This window comes from Ostrinia nubilalis, assembly GCF_963855985.1.
Source record: "Ostrinia nubilalis chromosome W unlocalized genomic scaffold, ilOstNubi1.1 SUPER_W_unloc_2, whole genome shotgun sequence".
NCBI classification, from domain to species: domain Eukaryota; kingdom Metazoa; phylum Arthropoda; class Insecta; order Lepidoptera; family Crambidae; genus Ostrinia; species Ostrinia nubilalis.
Window position 1 is genome coordinate 48,759 of NW_026973569.1, and position 25,313 is coordinate 74,071.

The 25,313-nt window shown below is 37.3% G+C and overlaps 1 protein-coding gene and 1 long non-coding RNA gene across 2 annotated transcripts; one reads left to right on the forward strand and one right to left on the reverse strand.

Moving 5' to 3' along the window:
- The first annotated feature begins 4,977 nt into the window (after positions 1-4,977).
- LOC135087385 (uncharacterized) lies at positions 4,978-6,720 on the forward strand. Its single transcript, XM_063982152.1, has 3 exons — positions 4,978-4,982; positions 6,043-6,117; positions 6,318-6,720. The coding sequence occupies exons 1-3, from the start codon at positions 4,978-4,980 to the stop codon at positions 6,718-6,720; spliced, it is 483 nt and encodes a 160-aa protein (XP_063838222.1).
- Positions 6,721-13,203: 6,483 nt separating this feature from the next.
- On the reverse strand, positions 13,204-17,179 carry LOC135087392 (uncharacterized). The gene is made up of 5 exons (XR_010260789.1): positions 16,555-17,179; positions 16,368-16,466; positions 14,830-15,804; positions 14,314-14,449; positions 13,204-13,457 (listed from the first exon to the last, which is right to left on the reverse strand). It is a non-coding gene; the product is annotated as an uncharacterized LOC135087392 (long non-coding RNA).
- Positions 17,180-25,313: the final 8,134 nt, after the last annotated feature.

The window sequence follows — 25,313 nt, forward strand, 5'->3', positions numbered from 1 at the left end:
ATTGTACTGTCAACAGCACATCAGCCTATTAATTTTATTGCAAAATAACAATACATCGAAATATGAAATGATGTGTTGTCTGTACAAGATTTTCAATATTGAAATTTTAACTCATTGGATTTGTCTCATATTTGAGGAATGTACCTACATGTATCATGAATCTTATTTTAAAAGGATGCTAACGATTTCAAAGTCATCTGTACCTATAAAGAGTAAGTTATGTTATTGTATTATAAGCCGTGTGGTGACGGCAGAGTAGAATACATTTGTCACCAACCCCTACTCTTCCCGCGGGTGTCGTAAGAGGCGACTTAGGGACTACACATCAAACAGAGAATGGGCAGCAGCGCTCTCTGAAAAACATCAATCTTTTAAACTGCGATCTCCAACCCGCCTGCCTAGCGTGGAGATTATGGCAAAACCCTCCACTATAGTGGAGGAGGCTCATAGTCCAGCAGTGGACTGTAAAGGGCTGTTGATGATGATGATGATTATAAGCATGAAAAAAGTCGACTCTTATAAATTAATAAACATGTTATTGGTTCATTTGCTCGAATGTTCACGTTAAAAAAAATTATTGAGCGGGAATCGAACCTCCGATCTCTGACATTTACCACTAGGTACACCAATCGTTTTCGTTGAACCTAAACTTATTGCTGAATTAACGATAATTTCCCTTTAAATTTGGAGGTTCGCACCAAGAGCTTCATTCTGTATTTCGAAGTGCTCCTGCATTAGAATTGGCTCCCGTAAAGTCATATCTTCGAGGAATCATCATCATCAGTGACGTAAATAAAATTGTGAGTGTTCAACATGTGAGTACATATTATCTATTTTTTACGTTGACTATCTTTACTGTGATTTGTTGTTATGTTAGTACTGCGATTAGGACTTAGCCTAAATTTGTGATCAGTTCTTTGGTATACCAGTGATTATGTTTATCTGTAATAAGGCTTGCAGACCATGAGCTAAGCTAAGTTAGTTTAGTGTGGCTCGCATAGCTGACGCAGTTTCCAATAGTGTTTGTGCAGTTTGCACACAAGTAAGGAAAACTGTGTCAGCTATGCGAGCCAAACTAAACTAACTTAGCTTAGCTCATGGTCTGCAAGCCTTATTACAGATAAACATAATCACTGGTATACCAAAGAACTGATCACAAATATTGTTGTTATGGGGTTTAATTAATAAAGCGCCATGATTATTTATTTCAACTTGCTTGTTTATTGCAATCTTACACATGCAAAATATAAATTACAACGGAGCACATCAAAACAAAACTTTTCAGTCGGCCATTTTTCCACAGAGAGTGACCATAGACTTTGAGCTAGCTTTTTAAACTCTAAACCATAAATAAATGTTTAGTGTTGTCATTACTCAACACTCTTCCTCAACATAAACATTTATTTACATATTCATACAGTCCCAAACCTTCAATTAAACTATAGAATACATTTTTACTTAAAGGCTTAGTTAAGATATCAGCTAACTGATTTTTAGAATTAACATAAACAATATTTATCAAATTTTCTTCAACCTTTTGTTTAACAAAATTAAATTTTACATCAATATGCTTTAATCGCTTTATATCACAACCTTTCAACGATTTAATTGTACTCTGGTTGTCTTCAAAAATAGTTACAGTTGGAACATCTACATTTAGGTCATTTAGTAATTTAATCATGAAACAAGCTTCCATTACAGATTCACACAAACTAACATACTCAGCTTCAGTTGTACTAAGTGCAACACTACTTTGCTTTTTAGATTTCCATACAACAGTATTGTTATAAACTTTAAATAAATATCCAGATGTTGACTTTCGATCATTATCTCTAGCAAAATCAGCATCTGCATATCCAACAAGTGGTTCACTTAAGTCATTTTTAGTATAAAGTAATACAAAGTTAATTGTCTTTTTAACATATCTCAATAATCTCTTTAAAGCACGCCAAAGTTCGGCATTAGGTTTTGATTGAAATCTACTTAAATAATAGACAGATGTAGCTAAATCTGGTCTTGATCCTACAGTTGCATACATGAGAGAACCTATGAGAGATCTACATTGTTTTTCATAAGACAAGTCAATTTCCAAGTTTTCATCAAATTTAAAGTTATGATCCATAGGTGTGTTACAGCCTTTACAATCTGACATATTAAACAGTTTTAAAATTCTTTTAAGATACTTTGACTGATCAATAAAAATTCCTTCAGAACTCTTTCTTATAGAAATACCCAAGTAAGTTAAATTATTATCCCCTAAATCTTTCATTTTAAATTGAGCTTTCAAAAAGTCTTTTACTGAATTGATATCTTTAATATTTTGTCCAAGAATTAATAGATCGTCTACGTATAAAAGTAAGTATGTTTCCCCTTTAATATATAAACAATAGTCATTATCCGAGCGTTTAAAACCATAAGAAGTAATAGTCTCATTGAATTTTTCATACCAATATTTAGGTGATTTCTTCAGTCCATATAACGATCTCTTGAGTTTGAGTACACAATTTTCTTTAACATTCATTCCTTTTGGTGGTTTTAGGTATACATCTTCGTCAATCCTCCCATACAAAAAGGCTCCTTTCACGTCCATTTGGTGTATAGTATAATCCCTCTTAGCAGCTACTGATAACAATGTCCTTAACGTTTGTAGTTTCAATACCGGTGAATAGATGTCTTCAAATTTCTCTTCCTGTTGGAAACCTCTAATGACTAATCTAGCTTTACATAATTTACCTCTTTCTGTCTCTTTCTTTGTAAATACCCATTTTCCATCTAATATCTTCTTATCTTTCGGTTCTGGTACGATTTCAAATGTCTCCGTTTCTTCTAAAACTTTAAGTTCCTCTTTTACAGCTTTTAACCAATCATTTTTGTCCTCTCTCTCTTCAATGTCCTCATATCTTACCGGTGTATCTTCATGTTGACTGCTTAATAATGCAAATAGAGCTTCATCACTTTCTTCGTCAAAATCCGCAACATAGTCCTTCTGCCATAATGGTTTCTGTCTTTTCCTTTTTTGTCTTTCTTGTTCTTCCTTTTCCAGTTCTTCACTTTCTTGCTCATTTTCATTGTTTTCAGAAGTTTGGTTCTTTTCTTCTTCATTCTCTATACTAGTTTCTCCTCCTGTTCTGTCTGGTTTCTGTTCTTCATTTTCACACTCTGTATAGTCAGGGATAAAAATTGTCTTTTCCGGTTTCTTTAGGTTTTCATCAAATATCACATTTCTTGCCGTCACTGCCATGTTATTTTCTTCATCAAATAATTTGTATCCTCCTACATTATATCCAATCATTATCATTTTCTTGCCTTTGTCATCCAATTTCTTCCTCAATTCTTTAGGAACGTGATTGTAAGCAATGGATCCAAATACTCTCAAATTCGAAACATCAGGTTTTCTTCCTTCCCATAATTCACTAGGTGTAGTATCTCTTCCTGCAACTGGACTCCTGTTTGTAACGTACGTAGAATATAATACTGCTTCTCCCCAAAATTCTTTTTTCATTCCTGCATCTATCAATATTGTTCTCGCTTTATCCATGAGGGTTCTGTTCATTCTCTCCGCCACACCATTCATCTCTGGATTATAAGGTACTGTATGCTGCATGACTATTCCATTTCTGTTACAAAAATCCCTAAACTCATTAGACAAGTATTCGCGCCCATTATCCATTCTCAATTTTAAAATGTTACTATTAAAATGTTTAGTTACCATGTTATAATAATATAAAAACTTTTTGAAAACTTCAGATTTATGTTTTATCAAAAATACCATAGTGAAATGTGTAAAGTCATCAATAAAAGTGACAAAATAATTTTTGTCATCCCAAGTGGTTGGTGAAATTGGACCACATACATCAGTATGAACTAATTCTAAAGGTTTCTTGGCTCTATAGCCTTTATGATTGAATGGCTGTCTAGTACTTTTACCCAATAAACAAGATTCACATAAATCACTCTGTGTCGTTTTATTTTTTAAGTCCGATAAACCTTTTACCATGCAATTTTTCGCCAATAAATTTAAATTACTTGAACCCAAATGACCAAAACGTCGGTGCCACAATTCATAAAGATTTACATCAGGTTTATTAATTAAATGGCAAGATTTTACTGAAGTTACTAAAACATTCACTGTGTACAAAGTTCCAGAATTATTACCAATCATTAGTATGTAATCTTTTTCAAAAACTCTTACTTTACCTTGAGAAAAACTGACAGTCAAACCAGCATTTTCCATTTTTGATACAGACAATAAATTTTTTCTTAAGTCAGGGACATAGTAAACATTTTTAATTATGCATTTATATTGCCTGTTGCCTACCTTACTAATTACCTCTATGTTGCCAATTCCTATTGCTTGTAAATTAATACCATTTTTGGCAGCAGCAATGAGACGTGGTTTTGTTAATTGTATATAGTCCACAAAATGTTCTCTTGTGTTAACTAAATGATCTGAACACCCTGAGTCCACACAAAATTGTAGTTCGCAATACTTTTCTGCACACTTATATTTTTGCACACTTTCTTCACACTGATTATTTTCACTCACAAATGCACTAGGATTATTTTCCGTATAATTACTCTCCTCTCTCCGTTCTTGACTCTGGTAGTTTCTCCCTCGGCCATGGCTCCATCCTTGTCCTCGTCCTGTATTGTTGTATCCTTGTCCTCGTCCTGTATTGTATCCTTGTCCAGTATAGTATCCTCGTCCTGTATTGTAGAATCCTCTTCCTGAATTGTTATTTCCTCCTCTATATGTTTGTCCCGATCCAGTAGTATAATTTCGCCCTGTAGAATAATTGTTTCCTTGTCCTCGACCTCTGCACTGGTATTTCTTATGGCCTGGCTTCCCACAGTTGTAACAATTGAAGGCACTCGAGCTCGTCTCTTTGTTGTTTTCATTAAACTTTTTCTTCTTTTCTTCCTCTGCGAGAAGTCTTTTCATGACTGTGCTCAGTTTCAGGTCTCCCATTGTCTCTAATGCGGTGACTACGCCCTCGTAGCTTTTTGGCATAGATAAAAGTATGTAGTTAATTTTTTCCTCGTCTGACAAAACTGATTCTGCCTCCTCCAACTGAGTGCAGATTTCTTGAATTTTGGTAAAATGTTCTTTCAGTGGTTTGCTCTCTAGATACTTTATTTCGTTCAGCTGTCTTCTCAAAAACAATTTTCCTCTTGTACTTTTTTCTTTGAAGTTTTCCTCTAAGTTTTTGTACATTTTAAATGCACTTTCTTGGCGTACATATTGAAGATGACTATCAGCCACTGCGCTAATTATTAGAGCCTGTGCCCTTGCTTCGAGGCTCTTATTTTCGGCTTTCTTGGAGAAATTTTCGTCAATCACAGCGCCCAGGCAATTTGCCTCATTTAGCATACTTTTCATTCTAAAAGCCCAATTCGAAAATCCTTCCCCATTGAATTGTGCAATGTTATATCTGTTGTCTTTCGAACACGACATGATGACGATGATATTCGTAGATGTAATTTTCGGTACTATAAACCTTTCCAACAATGTCCTCCACTCGTGGATGCGATTGAACTTAATTTCTTGTGACAAATTCTTCTGGGCCCATAACTATTGTTGTTATGGGGTTTAATTAATAAAGCGCCATGATTATTTATTTCAACTTGCTTGTTTATTGCAATCTTACACATGCAAAATATAAATTACAACGGAGCACATCAAAACAAAACTTTTCAGTCGGCCATTTTTCCACAGAGAGTGACCATAGACTTTGAGCTAGCTTTTTAAACTCTAAACCATAAATAAATGTTTAGTGTTGTCATTACTCAACAACAAATAATGCGAAACTTTGTATGGATGTTTAGATGTATGTATGTTTGTTACTCTTGGCGTTAATAGTTAATGACGATCTGTGATAAACTGAATTCCACGCGGGTGAAGCCACAGGCAAAAGCTAGTAAAGCATAAATCAGTGATGTTTGCAATTCCAGTGATTTTACGATGTATGTGAGGAATTCTGACTTTCTCAGTATGGTATTTGTGCATTACAAATGTTTTTTTTTTCTGCAGGTCTGATTCAGAGTTAGATTTTTCGAGCCTGAACGCAAACCAAAGACGAAGCGAAAGTCTGCGAGTAGATCCAAAGAGTCTATCAGGTAAGCAAGTGTAGATATAAGCACATATATACACAGACACACACCTTTCATTATTATGTGTTTTTTTGTACTTGTTTTGTTTTTAAATGTAGATTCATTTGAACAAACGATGAGAGGTTCTTATGTAGTTGTGAACGAGACTATTTTGCAACGTAAATGTACGTAAATGTGTATATTAATACAGCTTGTTTATGTTACAGAGCTGGTTCTTCTAAGAAACCCAGACACGGGAAGCTCCAAGAGACGTTGGATATACTGGGCTTGCTGTCGGAAGACGAAGAAAGTGTGGCTGCTGAGAACGCGCGACGCTCGCCAGCTCGCAATAAGCAGCTTGACAGCAGCATCAGCAACCGCGTTGCTAACGGCTGTGTGGTGCGCCGCACGCTCCTCGACGGACCGTACTACGTGGAGACGCGCGTGTACACCACCGAGGACGCGCTGACGACGTCGCCTGAGCTGCGCTACACCAAGGCTCTGGTGACGCTGAAGGCGCAGCTCGACCGAGACCAGCCAGAGTGGGCTTGTCTGCAGAAGTTCTTGCAGAAGACCAAGTCCTCCTTGTTCGCTGATAGCAAGCCCATATTTTATAGTAATAAAAAGTAATGTGTTCGGTTTAGTGTTATGTTTTATTTAGTTATAGTATTTTTATGTATAGACCCCAAGCCCTAAGGTAAAAGGTAATTTTTGAGAGGTAGGACAGGTTTTCAAGGTAAAGGTTAAGGTAATAAGGTATTTTGGTTAAAAAAATACTCGGTAAGTCTTCATTGGTTTTGAGCACAAGTAAAATAGGTTTTGTCGAGGTCTGCTAGCCGTGTTCTGGTCTAACTCGAGCTCACGCAATATAGTTAATTGACAGACGCTCACACACTTAAAACACTCACACACATTTTTCTTCAGTAACATTTATTAATTTATAGAATTGGGCTCTTAAACCAATGAATATTTACTGCTTCTGTAAACGAGTAGTGTAGTGTGTAATACTTAATAATTTTAACATTTTACTCGAGTGATAGGTAAATATAATTTAATTTTACTACTGTAAGTAAGTAAGTAAGTAAGTATTATAAAATGCCTTTTTGTTCTGATTGTTCATTACAAGTAGGGAACAGACAGTGGGTAGGGCATCTAAGAAGTAATAGACATAGGAATAGTGTTTCGACTCAGAAGGCTAACGTTGATGGTGTTGTTGAATTTGCAACAGCTTTCCGTGGTCGAATCGCTTCTTATAGAATAGTTGCTACAGAGGAATTTGAGAACGCCTTACCTGATACATTTTTACAAAGTATCTATTCTAAAGTTAATAATATTTTGCAGATCGCTTTGAAGAAACATATAAGCGTAAAGGTAAACTTTGAATATTATGCTAGTTTTCTTTTATTTAAGAACAATGTTCGCGAAACAAAGTCCTTTACTACTAAGAATTTTATCGTTCATCGCAATTTTAATTACGATAAAATGTTTTTAACACTTGTAAGTACTATTAAAAAAAAGGTAGAAGAATTTGAAGAGCGTGACAGTGGCTGGACTTTCTTAAGTAGCATATCTTTAGACGTTAACGTTAACAAATTCGATCCTTTAAGAGGGTCTGGATCAACTTATGTTGACCTACCTTTAGTGATTAAAAAGAAAAAAGCATGTATTAATATTCGAAATAAGGATAAACATTGCTTTTTGTGGAGCGTAGTCGCTGCACTTTATCCTGTTAAAAAGAACAGCGAAAGGACTTCTTCCTATCCGCATTATAAAAAGATACTTAACATTCAAGACATGTCCTTTCCCGTAACATTTAATGATATACATAATTTCGAAATCAATAATTCGAATATAAGTATAAACGTTTATTCATTAAAAAATAACCGTACTGTAGTTGGTCCTATTTACAGATCAGATTTCAAATCATCTGATAGAACTAAAATCAATTTACTTTTACTTGATGGTGAGAGTCAAAGTCATTTCGTTTTGATAAAAAACTTGTCTCGACTTGTTCGAAGCCAAATCACTAAACATCACGGCAAATTATATTTTTGTGATGATTGTTTACTATTTTTTACCACTGAAAATAGTCTTAACGATCATGTATGCGGTGGCGTTTGTACAGTATTACCTGATAAGGGAACATATCTGCAATTTAAAAATTTTGAGCGGAAGCAAGATGTTCCCTTTGTCGTATACGCTGATTTTGAAACACTCTTAGAACCAATACAAGGTTGTGAGCCAAATCCAAGTACAAGTTACACTTCTCCTCGTCAACGTCACATCCCAGCAGCTTTTGCCTATTTTATAGTTTGCTCTTTTGACAAAAGTTTAAATCGGTTTGTTCAGTATCGAGGTTCCGACTGTGTACCTACATTTCTCAGTAAACTTTATGAAGATATTCGAAAAATTTATGAAATCTTAAATAATGAAGTAAAGATGGAATTTAATAATCATAATGCTAAGGATTTTGCTAGAGCCGATGTTTGTCATATTTGTAATCAATTATTGATAATTGACAAAGTTAGAGACCATTGTCACCTTACCGGACGATATAGAGGCGCTGCGCATCAATACTGTAATTTACGGTACAGTGTTCCTAAGTTAGTACCTGTATTTTTCTATAACTTGGCTGGTTATGATAGTCATTTATTTATAAAAGAATTAGCTGAGAGTTCCGGACCTGTAAAGGTTATACCGAAGAATAAAGAAAATTATATTTCTTTTACGAAATTTTTAAAATTAAAGAACGAAAAATATGCTCAAATACGATTTGTTGATTCATTTCAGTTCTTAGGAACAAGCTTAGAAAAGTTGGCAAAAGGTTTGCATAAAACTGATTTTGCTCATTTGAAAAATAGCTATCCTAATGAAAAACAATTGAATTATTAACTCGTAAAGGAGTTTATCCTTATGATTACATGAAAAGTTGGGATTCGTTTTCTGAAAAACAGCTCCCCCCAAAAGAAAGTTTTTATGATTCTTTGATTGATGAAGCCATAAGCGAAGCAGATTATGCTCATGCACAAGAAGTTTGGTCTACATTCAAAATAAAAGACATGGGACGTTACACTGACCTTTATCTAAAAACAGATGTATTATTGTTAGCGGATATATTCGAAAATTTTAGAAAAGTTTGCAAGTCGAACTATCTTTTAGATCCAGCCTTTTATTTAACTGCTCCGAGTTTATCATTTGACGCCATGCTGCTTAAAACAGGTGTTCAATTAGAATTGTTAACTGACTTAGAAATTATACGATTCATACAGAAAGGAATACGCGGAGGAATTTGTTTGTGTCCTACAAGATATGTCCAAGCTAATAATAAATACATGCCGTATCATGATCATACCGAACCCGATTCGTTTCTCGTTTACATCGACTGCAATAATTTGTATGGCCACAGTATGTGCCAACCTCTGCCTGTTTCCGATTTAAGACTGCTAGATCAAAATGAAATAGACCAACTAAATATCATGAACATAGCAGACGATGCAAGCTTTGGTTTTATTCTCGAAGTGGATTTAATTTATCCTGAGGAATTACATGATCTTCATAACGATTACCCCTTCTGTGCAGAAAAATTCATACCACCTGGTGGTAAAACTCCTAAACTAATTCCTAACTTGTATTCAAAATATGAGTATGTGATTCATTACGTTCATTTAAAAACCTGCATTAAAAATGGTCTTGTGTTAGACAAAATTCATCGTGTATTGACATTCAGACAAGTACCTTTTTAGGTGAATATATTAATTTGAATACTGAACTACGGAAAAAAGCGGTAACTCCATTTCAACAAGATTTATTTAAACTGTTGAATAATTCCGTGTTTGGTAAAACATTGGAAGACATCGAAAAAAGAGTAGATGTGAGATTGGTTAATAGGTGGTCTGACGAAACCAATAAAACAAAAAAGTTTATTTCAGCAGACAAATTAATTGCAAGACCAAACTTTCATAGTGCTACATTTTTTTCAGAAAATTTTGTGGCTGTCCAAATGAAACCTGAGAGAATTTTTTTAGACAAACCAATTTACATCGGTTTTGCTGTATTAGAGCTCTCAAAAAGCCATATGTACCAATTTCATTATTCAATTATAAAACCTCACTATGGGGATAAAGTAAAGTTATGTTACACAGATACTGATAGTTTTGTGTACAAAATTGAAACATCAGATTTTTATAATGATTTAAAGAATAATTTCTTAAGTTACTTTGATACTAGTAATTATAGTGTAGATAATATTTTTGGTTTACCGATAAAAAACAAAAAAATTCCTGGCTTGTTTAAAGACGAGCTAGGAGGTGAAATAATGACTGAATTCGTAGGTTTGCGGTCTAAATTGTATTGCATAAAAACAGAATCATCACTTATTAAGAAAGCAAAAGGCGTTAAGAAAAATGTAGTCAGAGACTTGTCATCGTCTGACTATAGGTCAGCTTTGCTTCATAACACAGTGATACGGAAAAAAAACATTTTGTTCAGATGTATCAAGCATGAGATTTTTACACAAAATGTTAATAAAATAGCATTGTCCAATTCCGATGACAAACGTTTAATTCAATCAGACAACGTGTCAACCTGGGCTTGGGGTCATAATAAAATTATATAAAGTTTAGGTTAAAATGTAATTTAGAAAATAATTAATAGTTAATTTTATTAGATAAGTTTTAATATTTTTATTTTTATTATTAAATAAATTACATATTATATTAATATTTTGTATTATTTATAAAATTCACGCAAAAAATAATCGACAATACTGATGTCATGTTTATGAACACGTGCTGAGTATTATGTAGGTCGTCAGTGACGGCAATATTAATTATAAACTCAGCAAAATGTGATTGATTCCTCAGTTCGATTATTTTTTTTACCATTCACACATTTTCTCTGACGGAAGTTGGACGATAGCTTCTATTTTTGTAAGTATTCATTTAGTAGTTTGCGTTACACTTTGTTTTACATTAAAAATATTTTTACTAATGAAACTTTATTTTGTTATAGATAATGGCTCAATCTCCTGACATCATGTTGTCCCAATACGCTCAAGATCCGCTAGAGGGATTTACACAAGAGTTTCCAGAGCTGAGTTCAAGACTACACGCGCACGCCTGTCTTCAAAGAAAAGTGAAAAAGCCTAAACATCAAAAAGGCGTTTCAAAAAGAAGACTAGGACCGACGAAATCCTATGTGATAACAAAAAACCAGAAAGGAAAGAGGCTCATCAAAATAGAAGTAGTTGACTTAAGTGAAATGGGTTCGGCTTCATCCTCAGAAATCGAAGATCAAGAGGATAATGTGCTGCTAAGCGCACAATACGTGGTCCAGGATTCATACGATGAGATCATGGACCTCACCGACAATCTAGTGCAAAAAATATCAAAAAAACTTTGTGGTGATAACTTTTAGTGTTTTTTTTACAAGTGTTAGTTTTAGTGTAATGTAAGTAATAAGTTTTTTTTTTGTATTTTTAGTGTTTTTATAAGTGTAGTTTTAGTGTAATGTAAGTAATAAGATTTTTGTATTTTTATTATAAGTGTTTTTTGTGTAAATATAGTTCTACAGTCAGATGTAAAGTGTCTTCTTATTTTGTATTCCCGTTAAATTAAACAACATTTTTATCAAGAAATAATTACTTTATTTAAATTGTCAATAATAATATACATAATTTAAAGAATTTAATTAAAGTTAATATTATACTGCTACATTTTTCAACACACCATTTCTTTATACACATCACATTCTTTAATGCACAATATTTCTTATGAGTAAAACAGTTAAATAATGTAGGGTTATCAAAACAATAAAGTTTGTAAGGAGGGTAGGAAGGAGGGTAGGTTGGAGGGTAGTTGGGGAAGCCGTTGCGTCAATACGCTTTTTAACGTTCAGTGTGTATAATCGAATATAAATAGTGCTAAAAGTCTCATTTTTACTATATAAACTAGTCAAAAAGTTTCCTCTATCGGTGATCGTGGTACTGTGTTGTTTGTGGCGCTTTTTGTGAACTAGCAAGTGAGAAAACTCAAGTTTAAGTGGAAGGCATTAAGGTACTCTAATACTTCAAATAAACGCTCACAAATACAACACAAAGACTGGGCTTTGAAGCTACACTAAGTTAAACACACATCACTACAATCGTTTATTCGTTTTTGTTTACATTCACATAAAAACATGTCACCTAAAAACAAAACTTGTGGCGGATGTTTCCGCAAGATTGAGGACAGGCGGAGGTGTTTGTCGTGCCATACATGCAAAAAACACTACGATTTGGTGTGCGCCGGTGTTACTGAGCAGCGCTTCCATGGCACGCTGGTCGGGGAGCATAGGGACCGGTGGCGGTGCGTCGCCTGCGTCAGCGCGCAGCCCAAGCGCGACAATACGGACACGCCGGTCCGGGCCGCTGTCGACGACGGCGTCACGCTGCGGCGGGGCGCCTCCTCCATGAGCCCCGTCGGCCTGGACGTCTCCATGCTTGAGGGGCCGGCGTTAGACGACACCGCGCATAACGCGACTGTAGAGATGCCCGACTTCCACGCCTTCGTCCTTGAGATGAGGCAATTCAGGGAGGAGGTACGGGCCATGCACACCCGGATCGACGCCGTGTACGGCGAGATACGGGAGCTGACGGGCCGGGTGATCCGCTGCGAGGAGAAGGTCGGAGCCGTCGAGCAGCGCCTGCACGTGATCAACCTCGCCGTGCAGAGCGGCGCCTCGGCCGGCGCGGCGCGGATGGACGCGCTCGAGCAGCGGCTGGAGGCCGGGGCGGCGCGGATGGACGCGCTCGAGCAGCGGCTGGGGGCCGGGGCGGCGCCCGGGCCGGAGGCGAGCGCGCAGCTGGAGCGCACCGTGGCCGAGCTCAGGCTCGAGCTCAACGAGCGGGACCAGGAGGCCCTGCTCGCGGACCTGGAGATCGGCCACCTCCCGGAGGCGAAGGGGGAGAGCGTCGGGCACAGCGTCGCGGTGCTGGCCAGCCGGCTGGGCGTGGCGCTGGACGAGCGGGACGTGGTGTTCGCGGAGCGCGTGGGCGCGCCGCCGGCCGAGGCGGGCGGGCGCGCGCGCCGCGTGGTGGTGCGGCTGGCGCGGCGCCGCCTGCGCGACGAGCTGCTGCAGGCCGCGCGCGTGCGCCGGGGCCTGGCCGGCGAGGGCGGCGCGCGCGTCTTCATCAACGAGAGGCTGACTCGTCCCAACCGCCAGCTCTACCACCGCGTGCGCGAGGAGTGCCGCAGGCTTCAGTGGCGGTACTCGTGGACGAAGAATGGCAGAATATTTGCCCGAAGAGGTGATGGTGCGCAGGCATATCAGCTCCGATCGATGGGGGACCTCGAGAGAGTCTTCGGCCTCCCGCCAAGTTGACTGTCATCCTGTAATGTTACATTAGTTTTTAATTTTCTGTTATATTGTGCTGTACTAATATTTTCTACATACTTATCAAAATGTAAAACGGTTTTAAATATAAAATTCTTGCACTTAAGATCATTCTTTATATTTGTGTCTTTGATTGAGATGACTGAAGCTGTCATAGTGGACCAGATCAATTATACTTTCAAACAACCACACCTGCTTGCTTTCTTTTACTATACATCACAGGCCTTGGGTTAGTTAATTTATCGGTAGGATTCTTCAACGCAGGTTCACTATGCACAAGACATGAGGAATTTATAGTTGCTGTGGGAGAATTAGCTCCTGATATACTGGCCATAAATGAAACATGGCTACGAGAGGGGGAAAGTGACAGGGCTCCTAAGTTACCAGGATATCGACTCAGACACACACCGAGGCCCACACATGTCAGGGGTGGACGTGGTGGAGGGGTTGGTTTCTACATACGCAAGGGATTAAATGTAAAACTGTGTCAGTATCCCAATATCAACTCTTCAGTCGAGCAGATGTGGATGACTGTCAAACTGAACAACCAACACATAGTCATTGGCACCGCATATCGACCACCATGGCAGGATGTCGATATTTTCTTTGACAGTATCACAGAAGCTCTGACTTCCTTTGTAAGGGCCGATGGCATCATACTTGTGGGTGATTTCAATATTAACCTTCATGACACACACTGTGTGAAATATTGTGTTTTCACAAATTTCACACAGTCTTTAAACCTGACCCAACTTATCACCGAGCCAACCCATTTCACGGAACACAGCGCCACCCTGATTGATGTCATTTGCACAGATTTAAAAGCAAATAAGGTGTTAGTGAGGCACTCACCTGATTTGGGAGGACATGCAATGCTTCTGATGGAGTCCAAAATTAAGAAGGAGAGGCCTAAACCTCGCTGGGTGTCATACAGGCCTCTTAAAAGTATACTCCCGGACTTGTTGAGTGCCGACCTTCAGGCGATTGGCTGGAACAATATTAAACAGATCAATGATATTGACGCAATGGTTGAGGCGTTTACTTGTTGTGTGGTGAGTCTGTTTGACTTGCATGCCCCAATCAAAACTAAAAAGTTTAAAAATCCCCCTCATCCATGGATCACTGACACAATAAAGAAGATGATCAGTATAAGAAACAGTTATCACTGCCAATATAAAAAGCACAGAACGGCAAAGTTGAGGGACAGTTATAAGGAGATGAAACATCTGGTTCTGGAGGCAATCGAGAGGGAGAAATCTGCTTACTTTAACAAGCATTTCAATGGGTGCATGAAAGACTCCAAGACACTATGGAAAAATGTGAACAACACCATAGCTATAAACAGTAAGGAAGGCACAATAGACTTACCATCTACGTTTGATGCGGACCATATTAATGATTTTTTCCTCGATGTGCCAGGGGTAGATAGAGTATCCATATCAGAGCTTACTTTCTTTCAATTCCATAGGCATAAAAATTCGTCCTCCTTCTGCTTGCATACTGTTGAACCGAATGCAGTACTTAAGATCATTCAAGGTCTGAAATCCAATGCTCAGGGTAATGATGGTTTATCATTGGAGATGCTCATGCTCACTCTGCCTCATTCACTAGACGCTATCACAGCTATAATCAACCGCTCCATTACTGAGAGCAGGTTCCCTGAAGAATGGAAGGAGGCAGTCATAAAACCACTTCCGAAAAATAGCCAGCCCACTACTTTGCAAGATCTCCGCCCAATCAGCATCCTTCCCTGTCTCTCCAAAGTACTAGAAAGGATTGTGTGTGATCAATTGACTGTTTATCTGGAGGGACATGGCATGCTTCCACAATTTCAATCGGGTTTTAGGAAGGGATATGGCACGGCAACGGCTCTGGCAGATATTGTTGATAATGCTTTGGCCGCACAAGACCAAGGGATGGTTACCCTGCTGCTGCTGCTAGACTTCTCGAGAGCGTTCGATTCCATCAATTTATCTTTGCTTTTGTCCAAGATGAGTTACTATGGTCTCGATCCAAGTGCGGTCAGATGGTTCGGTAGCTACCTGTCTGGGAGGCGGCAGTGTGTGGAGCTCATACAGTCGGATGGCCGTGGGTCACGTTCCGCCTCGCAGGTGGTGACTCGTGGCGTGCCCCAGGGCTCTATATTGGGACCCTTGCTTTACATACTGTACAGTGCCGACATAACAACACATATAACACATTGTCATCACCACTTATACGCCGATGATCTTCAGATGTATATTTCTTTTGCTCCAGATAAGTACAGAGAGGCCGTGGATTGCATAAATAGGGATCTTGAATGCATCTCTGGATGGTGTGTGTCAAATTGTCTCGTCCTTAACCCTGCAAAATCCAAGGTCATGCTTATTGGCACACCAAAACAAACATCAAAGTACAACAGTATTCCACTGAATGTTTTGGTGAATGGTGATCTTGTCAAAAGAGTGAACAATGTCAAAAACCTAGGCCTTGTTATGGACAGCCACCTTAAGTTTGAGAGCCATATAGCTGAATGTGCAAGGGGATGCTTCTATCGACTCCGACTGCTTTATGGAATGAGACCTTATTTATGTGAACAGCTTCGCATTTCGCTCTGTGAGGCTCTGGTACTTTCTAAGCTTAATTACTGCGACACTGTCTATGGACCATGCCTTCTAGCCAGGACTGCAAAGCTCATTCAGCGAGTGCAGAATGCTTGTGCACGTTTCTGCTTCCACATTCCACCTAGGACGCATGTTACTCCTTTTCTGAACAGTGCCAATCGTATACGGATGGAGGCACGCAGGCGGTTGCACCTAGCGACTATGTTGTTTGGTGTGATTCACGCGAACAGGCCGAGTTATTTGTACCAGAAGCTAGCGTGGGCCCATGAGCGGGGGAGGACGCAAAAGAGAACATGTACTCACGTCTTTCTGACTCCAAGACACCGCACTGTTGCCTTCAGGGGCTCCTTTAGGTTTGCGGCCTCGCGGTGCTGGAACGATTTACCACCGCCATTGCGCGCCCTAAAAACGAAACTCACGTTTAAGACACAACTCAAGACTTATCTTTTGTCATTGCAAAAAACTAAATATTAGTGTAAATGTATCTCACCATTGGGTTATACGCGACGCGTGTCATTGGCGATGACGCTACGTTCCGGCGCCGCGTGGGCCCCTTGAGGTGCGGAGGGACAAAGGTCTATTCTGCACCTGTCTTGCCCCCATGAACAGATTGCAACACTTTTTCCTCATTAATTGAACCGCTGCCAGGTCATTCTAGACGTGGCTGCGCATGCACATGTTTTAATTGATTAATCCTTGGCCGACTTAATGTATTTGCACCATGCACGCAGAACTTTAATGCGAAAATGTGTCCAATAAATGACAGTGACAGTTGTCTTTGTCTTCTTTTTTTTTTTTCCTTTTCTTTCTTTCGAGTTGGTTTTTTTTTTTTTTTTGTTGTCACAGATATAATGGTCCGTAATGATCTGTCATTGTGTGTGTCTTCTTCTTATTGTAAAATGCTTAAATCTAAGAATTTTCTCAACTAACTATTTGCCTATAGTCTTTTTCGCCTAGGATGGTCCGTGTGACGTTTCGAGTTTGAAAGATTTAGAGATGTCACATAACTAAACCATAGCGATTTATCTATCGATTTTTTTCGAAGAGTTAGTAAAACCTACTTTTGGAGAAATATTTTGTATGGGTGTTATTTAACAAAAAACATGTTTTTTTTTTTTTTAATTACAAATATTATGGTTATAATTTTTTATTGATAATATTCAAATTTCATGGTTTGTGTTCAAAAAACGATTCCTAAAAAGTGCTGGTTCTGTTTCTTTAAATTAAAAACTACTAATTTATTTTTAATGCGTTTATTAAAGTCAATAATCGAAAAATATGGTTGATTTTTGTGATGTTTTTAATAACTAAGTATTCACTGCAATCGATTAATGAACTGCGGAAATAATCGATTTTATTATACAAGAAATACCCCAGCACTAAATCTATTCCGTTTCAAACATTGCGTACATTAAATGAAAAATATTTTTGCATCATGTGTAATTGAAATATAATCAATAGACTTAGATTTTACTATATTGTTGTTTTATGATTTTATTGTTTGTATTTATGTTAGGTATAATCTGTGTTTCTTTGTTCTTTTATTTTTTTTATTTTTACGGCGACCCCAGTGCCCCAAAGGTCCTTGCTGAAAATCAGTGTCGTGGCATCTTTGTCACGACTAATGCTGAGTCAGGGACCTTTTTGGCACAGGGCACTTAAAATCTATTTTTATTTTTCTTTTTTGTTTTTTTACTATGTTTTAATCTTGTATTGTGCCTATATCATGTACCTATTGTGTATTGTGCCAAATAAATAATATTCTATTCTATTCTATTCTAAAGAGTACTTAAATTTGGAGCGCCTAAACAAGTTACATCTAAAACGTCATTTTGATTACATAAATTATGCACCCATTTGATCTTTTCTTCTCCTTTTACTAAGATATATTTGCCTTTTAAATAAGGTACGATAAGTCTTTGAAATTCTCTATAGTCAATAAATATCCTTCATTCCACCGATAGCCTCTGTTTTTTTCGATCCAGCAAACTTGCTTTTTTTCTTCAGCAGTCAATGAAGAGAACGGGTATGGAGGCTTGATCAAAAATATGTGAGTATGCTCTTGAGTAGCTATAGCAAATTCTTTTATTATAAATTCATTTTTGCTATTTTTAAACCCTTGCAGATCTACGATTATATTATTGCTATTCATGATATTTTCTTGACGATATTACTCAGAGGTTTGTATTCAAATATACAATCGTTTAGAATCAAGCAATAAGCAGCTGTCTGATCTGGTATCTCTTGGTCTGTTTCAATTTCAACTCTTACGTCGATCGAACCTTTTAAAGTTTCGTGTTGTCTTGAACAGTCGATAACAAATAAGGGAGCTACGTCTCTGAATTCTTTCAAGCTCAACAACGGCTCCGACCGGCGTCCGTGATACGACTGCTGAAATCTTGAATACTGTTCGTATAATAAAGCAATTTTTTCCTCTGAAAAACTGACATTTAGTCCTTCATACGGATAATATGTTGAATTTAAAAAGACTCTTACATCTCGTACGTGACAATGATCAAACTCCGCCATTGACAACACAGCATTATGTTTGCGATTGGTTTGTAAGGCAATTACAACAAATCGTGGTTTTTCTATTTGCGATGAAGTTTTTATAGACCAAGTGTGCTTACGTGTTTTAGGTAGTAATGGATATTCATACAGATCCCAATTACGAAACACTAATGGAATAGCTCGATCTTTCTCCAAGTGTTTCAATAGGTTAATCCTCTCACGGTCTGAAACTTTGATGTGTGGAACGCGCCAAATAATTTTATTGATTATTATGTCATCTACAACTTCACCTGCATTTAACTTGACCGCATTAAGGTTAGTATTACTTCTCAGTAACACTAACTCGTGTTTACAGTTAATGATAATTTTTTCATAATCCTCTGCAAATCCCAGTATTCTATTTAATGGTATAGATGCAGAAAATGCTCCACCACTGGTATTGTTTGTTCCTGCGGTTGACCATCCCCAAACTCGACCACATTTGGATTCATTTTCATTTAAGGATAGGTAAGATTTCATTGTTGTAGTAATACCAGCATTTTTAATTTTATCAATTTCGACTCCATTAAGTTCATATCTTATGTCTTGGAAGAGGAATAAGCCTGGATTACAACTGTCTACAGTATTTTTGCGCACGGGTTATGCATAGCTTATTTTTATTGCTTTATAACCTAGAAACAAGAATAACAACAAAAAATTGTTCTGAATTTGCTTTTTTGTGTAAAAAATAGAAAAATTCATATCAATGAATGTATGAAACATGAACATAGAGATGATTTAATTTGTTGCCAAATATTTTTTTTTCTTTCTTTCATTCATTCTTTCTAATTATTAAAACATAACAAACATCCATTTAAGATTCATTCTCACAAGAGAAAAATTAAAATAAGAGTCCAAATATTTATTAAAAATGAAAAGTTCTAATTTCCTGTCATGTTCCATAGAAGATTTTTTTCATAAAAATCTAACCCTATCGTGCTTTCAGTATACGGGCCTTGGTAACGTCGTTTCTCAAATCCCACTATATTTTGATGAAAGCGTGCCCCTTGTTCTTGCGAATAAGCCCCCATAATTATTTATAAATATATCCCAATGAGAATGTGACGTGCATCTTTAGAGACATTCTACTATGAAGATGGAAAATTCAAATCGCTATAACTTTTTAAAAAGCAAATATTTTCGATTTGTAATCGCACTTTTTTATATACATTTGCTTATATAATTAGAATATAATAAGTAAAAACCATGCGCAAAAAAAAATTTTTTTTTTGTTGACCGGTGTTATTAACGAAGTGCACTTTTGATACTTTTTCTTTGGTGGTGCTGTTATACACAACTACTTTACCTTCGATATATCGACGGTCCCTACGTATAAAAACGTATCTGAAAACGGCCAATTTTACAGGAGAGCGGTTTGAAGGTTTAAACATGTGTAGCTCGCGTTCTATTTATCATACATTGATGAAATTTGGTATAATAGTTTTAGATGAGGTATATTTTATAAAACATGAAGAATTATCAAAAAATAATCACAATAAGTGTATTATTTGTCATTTACTCACTTATACAACGGAAAGTTTCTAACTACAAATGACGTAAGTGGTACTTACTAACTTTTACGTCGGAGTAATATATTTGTCTAAATTATTAACTGCCACATAAGCAATTGTACACGGGAACAAAGTTCAGCTACTACTGACCGTAACTCTCACTCTATGCCGATAGTCCTGCTCGACGAGGCATAACAGCGTCCCGCCTCGTTTCCCAGATAGTTGCATTTTGGAGGCACTCAATACCTTAAGATTCTTCCTTATCTAAGGGGTCTTTTGACTGAAGAATACTTGTAGAACCGGTAAATTTTCTTTGTCAATAGTGCCGGCCAGGTTTGACAGCATGGCATCGAGTCCGAAGATCCACATGGCTCTTTTTTGAGTTCGATCTTGTGGAACATTGAATACAACTGGGTACTAAATGGAACCCTTTTCAAGGGCATGGATATCTCAATATTTCATATTTTCTGTCATGCAGATAGTTTCATCATTACATGAATATCCTCATAAATAAATAAATAACTATCACAGCAAGGCGGCTTGCCTGGGCGAAACAGACGGCATTATGTTCGCCCTAGGCCAGGGACCACATATATTTAAAGGTATCCCTGACACCTTATCCTGACGCCCACACCACTGTCAAAACTAAGGCCCAGATCAAATAATTCTAAGAGTTATCGTGTTAATCACCAGTGGCGCCAAGTATTGAGTGCAAATACGGTGACCTTAACTGTATATAGCCAGTGGCAGCTCGCACTTTTTCCAATTCGTCGCCATATATATGGAAGACAGCTTGCTTTTTCATGGCTGCTTCCCTAATTTGGAGGTCCGAAAACTCTATGTCGGAAGGCTATGGAGAAAGGCCGGAAGCTCTATACTGGCACCCTCAAAAGCATAATTCTGTACAGGACTCCCATCTAAGGCATCACCCTCGTAGGGAAAGGTAACGCTGCCCATCTTCTAAGACCTTAACAGGCCCAGAAAGTCTACAGGGCTACACCGTCGGCTTTAATGCAGCGTGAAGAACGAGGTGAAAACTCCGCATTAAGAGGACAGAGAAGCCGTTTGACGTGAGACTCGCTAGACTGTGCTGTAGTCTAGTAGTTGATAAACTACCTCGCCGTAGCTAAGTTGGGTCACTGAACTTTATTCGCACTCGTGCAGAAGTTTAAGGTTGCTCGAGCGATCGCACCATGACTGAGCACGGATCCTTCAAGCCCTAACTGTATTGTGGTGGCTAGGAGCATACGGCACACCATATTCTTGCGGGATAGCATAGTCAAAGCTATGTGGACGGTAACAAAACCTGGGTGGTAATGAATCACCTCTATCTGAGAAGACAAGGTGCCGAAAGAAGCTGCGGTACGATAGCGCGACTACGAAGCAAGTGTGGGTGCATTTGAATTCGCTTCAGGGAAGGTGACAGTATGATTGCGTCCTATCTTCCTTCCTTAGTAATGGCCAGCGTAACGGGGTCGTGAGGCTGCACGGGAGGCATTGCATAGGCCACCACCATCGTCTGCTGACGGTGAGTGTGTGTACGGGAAAGCTGTATACTTCCAGCTGCTCTCGTCCCAACTGTCGCCGTGTAGGCGGAAGGTCTTTGTCTGGAACCTCAAAGTTAGCACTTATAGCGAGTGACGGGGACATCAGGGTATTTTTAGTGGGTATACCTCATCCTTCTGACGGGTATGTATGCAATATCATGTAAGCATTATCATGTAATAGTAGCTTCTAACTACAGTTAATTGAAACTTTTGTTTGTAAGTGTTACCTACTTATATTTATTTCTGTATCTTGTAAAAAGTAGCATAGGAGAAGAACTTGGTTGCGTTAAGTCTAATAAATGACCCTAGATACTTCAGTCGTGTTGTATATCATATTTTATATTGTTTTGTCTTCATTTTTATCTCCACCAGATATTGCTAAAATTCAATTTCTCAGCGTAAAACACCGTTACTGGCACTTGCTTATAGACATAAAACAAACTTTTCCAAAGTAAAACATTTATAGTGGCAGTTACGGCTAGAAGATACTTTAATTTTCCGACGTAAAAATAGGTAAGTGCCACTTACTTATAATAGTAACTTTAATTTTCCCTAGTGAAACAACGCAACTACCAGGTTCCTACAGTTAATTGATTAATTTGCCGTTGGTATAATGTTGAGTGAAATAGATTAGGTTAGAAACCATAATAATACCTATTTTCTTCATAAATTACGTATCAATTCACTCGATCTGCGCGAATGAAAGTGGCAGTTGCGGGGCTGGGCGCGCGGGGATAAGCGTGAGGTCCAGCGTAAAATTTCGTAACTCCCACTAATGCAATTTTACTGCGGAAATCGTTCTAATTTTGTAGTTGCGGGATTTGTTTTTTGGCGTTTTAAGGTTCAATTTGAATAAAAAGTGTATGTTTTTTGAACTGAGCCGCAACTGTTGGGTCCTCTGAAGGTTTTGCAAACAAAAACAGCAAATCACGGAACTGGTAGATACTGAATTGTACGTAGGGACCGTCGATATAGACTACTAAGTGAAGGTAACACGTACAAGTCTTGTTGGTTGATAGGTATTCGTATTTCATCATTCTTGTTGAAACTTGTCACGTATGGTTTGTATGAATGATACTCGAAACTTTCAATGCTGTTATCGTATGATGTTTGTTGAGATATATTTAAAATATTCATTTTATTAAACCAATTAATTTGAGAAATTCTTTATTGGTCTTTGTTAGCTTCTTTTTAAGCTGAAGCGGTCTGTCTTTGTGGAATGTTCTTTTAGAACTGAGTGAAGTGCGCAATGTAGAAGGATTTTTATTGAAGTTAATCATTTTTTTCTGAAATGTAAATAAAGTTGTACTTCTTCACCTCGTAAGTTTATCTCTTTGTTTTCAGCATCCAACAGCCTGATATTGATAGCGCTTATAGAACTTTGATTGACAGGAAAGTAAATTAAATTTTTAGGTATTTCAATTATTCGATAACCAGGTGGTACATTAGGCACGAATTCATAAATTATATGGCTTGCTTTCCCGTTCACAAATGAACCACTAACTACTTCGCATTCGATCCTCACAATGGTTGTTGATAGAATGCTCACAGGATACTTTGATTCAGTACTTATATTTGCATTTATTGTTTGCATTCCAAAACCTAAAATTTTACCAATTGAGCTACTTTTATGAAAATGAACGTCTTTAGAACAAAAAATATTTGTTTTCAATGTGTTATTATTACAAGTAAGTTTTAATGTAGTGTTCTTGATGTTATTTTTTAAGTAATCACAAATATCCTGAAGCTCGTAAGACCCTTCAGGAATTTCGATGATCTCATTTTCACCATAGTAAAACTTGTTGTTTCTTTCATCTATGTTGGGAATTGAATTGAAGCTTGAAAAATATAAAAGACCGCATTCGTAGTCCTCTCGAAGCTCTAAAGTCGGTGAATAATTTGTTGTTAAGGAGGCTCCTGTTCCAGTTATAGACACAGTGAAAGACATTATTATACTGACACGTTTATTTATAATTTTCATTATATAAATGTTTTTTCCAATAATTTCTTAAAAATTTCAGACACAAATGACCACAGTTTATTGTACCAAAGGCTTGATATCGTACATAATTATAGTTTATAGATAAGTTACTAAAATATTTGACTAATTCTAATGGTGGTTTTAAATTACCAAAACTGTCATAATATTCAACATAATCATTTTGCTTTACAAAGGCTACCCAATGTGTACCAGGATTTTTATTACTATCCAAATTCATGATTGCACATTCTATCTTCTTAGGTTTCGCAGGTAATGTATCTCTCATGAATACACCACGAAAGAATGGAATATCACTAGCATGATCTAATATATCCAAGTTAGTGAGCGCACGTCTAGGTAGCCGCTTAATCAGTTTTTTGAGGGATTGAGATATAAACCGGCTCCTTTTTTATGAGGCTTTATATACAGTCCTTTTCCAAGGGCTACTGCTTCCATCATTCTGTTATGCCTTTCTGATTCCATTAGACTCTTTTGTGCGGCTTTAGAATCATTAACAGCTTTTGCTATACCAGCTGCTCCTCCAGCAAGAGAACCTAAAGCCGATAACCCCGCAAAAATAGGAATAAGTGGTAAAAGTCCACCACATTTTGGAAGAGGAATACATCGAGGTAATCGTATTCCTTTTTTGTTAGCGAAAAGTTTTTTTGCAGCTGCATAAGCATATTTTATAGCAGAGTGATTATCTTTAGATTTAATTTTTTTAAATTCTGTTTTTATTTTCTTTATCACTTTCTTAAATGACGTTATACCTCGACCGGCTCTGATTTTTGCTTTCATCGCATTTTTAACTATCCATGAAGCAATTTTTTCTCCTCTTCCAACATCTTTTGATTTTAACCTTTTTTTAGCCATATTTAACAATTCTAAGTCAGCCTTTTGTCGAGCGCCAGAATCTTTATTCAAATAAGCAATATCGTGGTGCATACAAGCCTCGTCCAATTTGTTAATCCCACGCTCGCCTTGAAGTAATCGTTTCTGAAGTTTAGTTCCAGGACCACAAAATTGATATCCAGGTAAGTGTAACTCAAACGGTAAATGATCTATCAATGTATTAATTATACCACTGCCTCCCTTCATCGATTATCACAAAGTGAGTTATAGAGGAATTTATGTTTTATTTATATACACATTCACTTTTGTCAACCCAACTGTTTTCCTTATCACTTAAGCCTAACCATTTAACAAAAAGTTTGTTTCCTTTCCTTTTTATAACTTTTTCGATAAGATAAAGATCAGGCAGTTTCGTTTTTTGTAATTCATATCCGTAAAAAGAACCAAGAATAATTTGATTGTGTTTATCTTCAATTTGATACGTTTGTGGATTTGTTTGTTTGATTTTTATGATACGAAAAATTTCGGTTGACCAATTAGGTGTGTAACCTTTATAAAAATCTCCTTTGAATTTACTAATACGAACAAAGTCGCCAACTTGAAAAGTTGATCGTTTACGCGTTTGTGGCTTTTGGCTTTTAATAATATTAGATCTAACAACAATCTCATTGGAATCATTAACATTTATTGGTTTGAATTTTGTAATCCGATGCAAAGTGTTATTGTACTGCAGTACAACTGCATCTAAATTATTTTTAAACCATTGATAACGACCGCATAAACTAAATATTTTGTAGAGATGTGATTT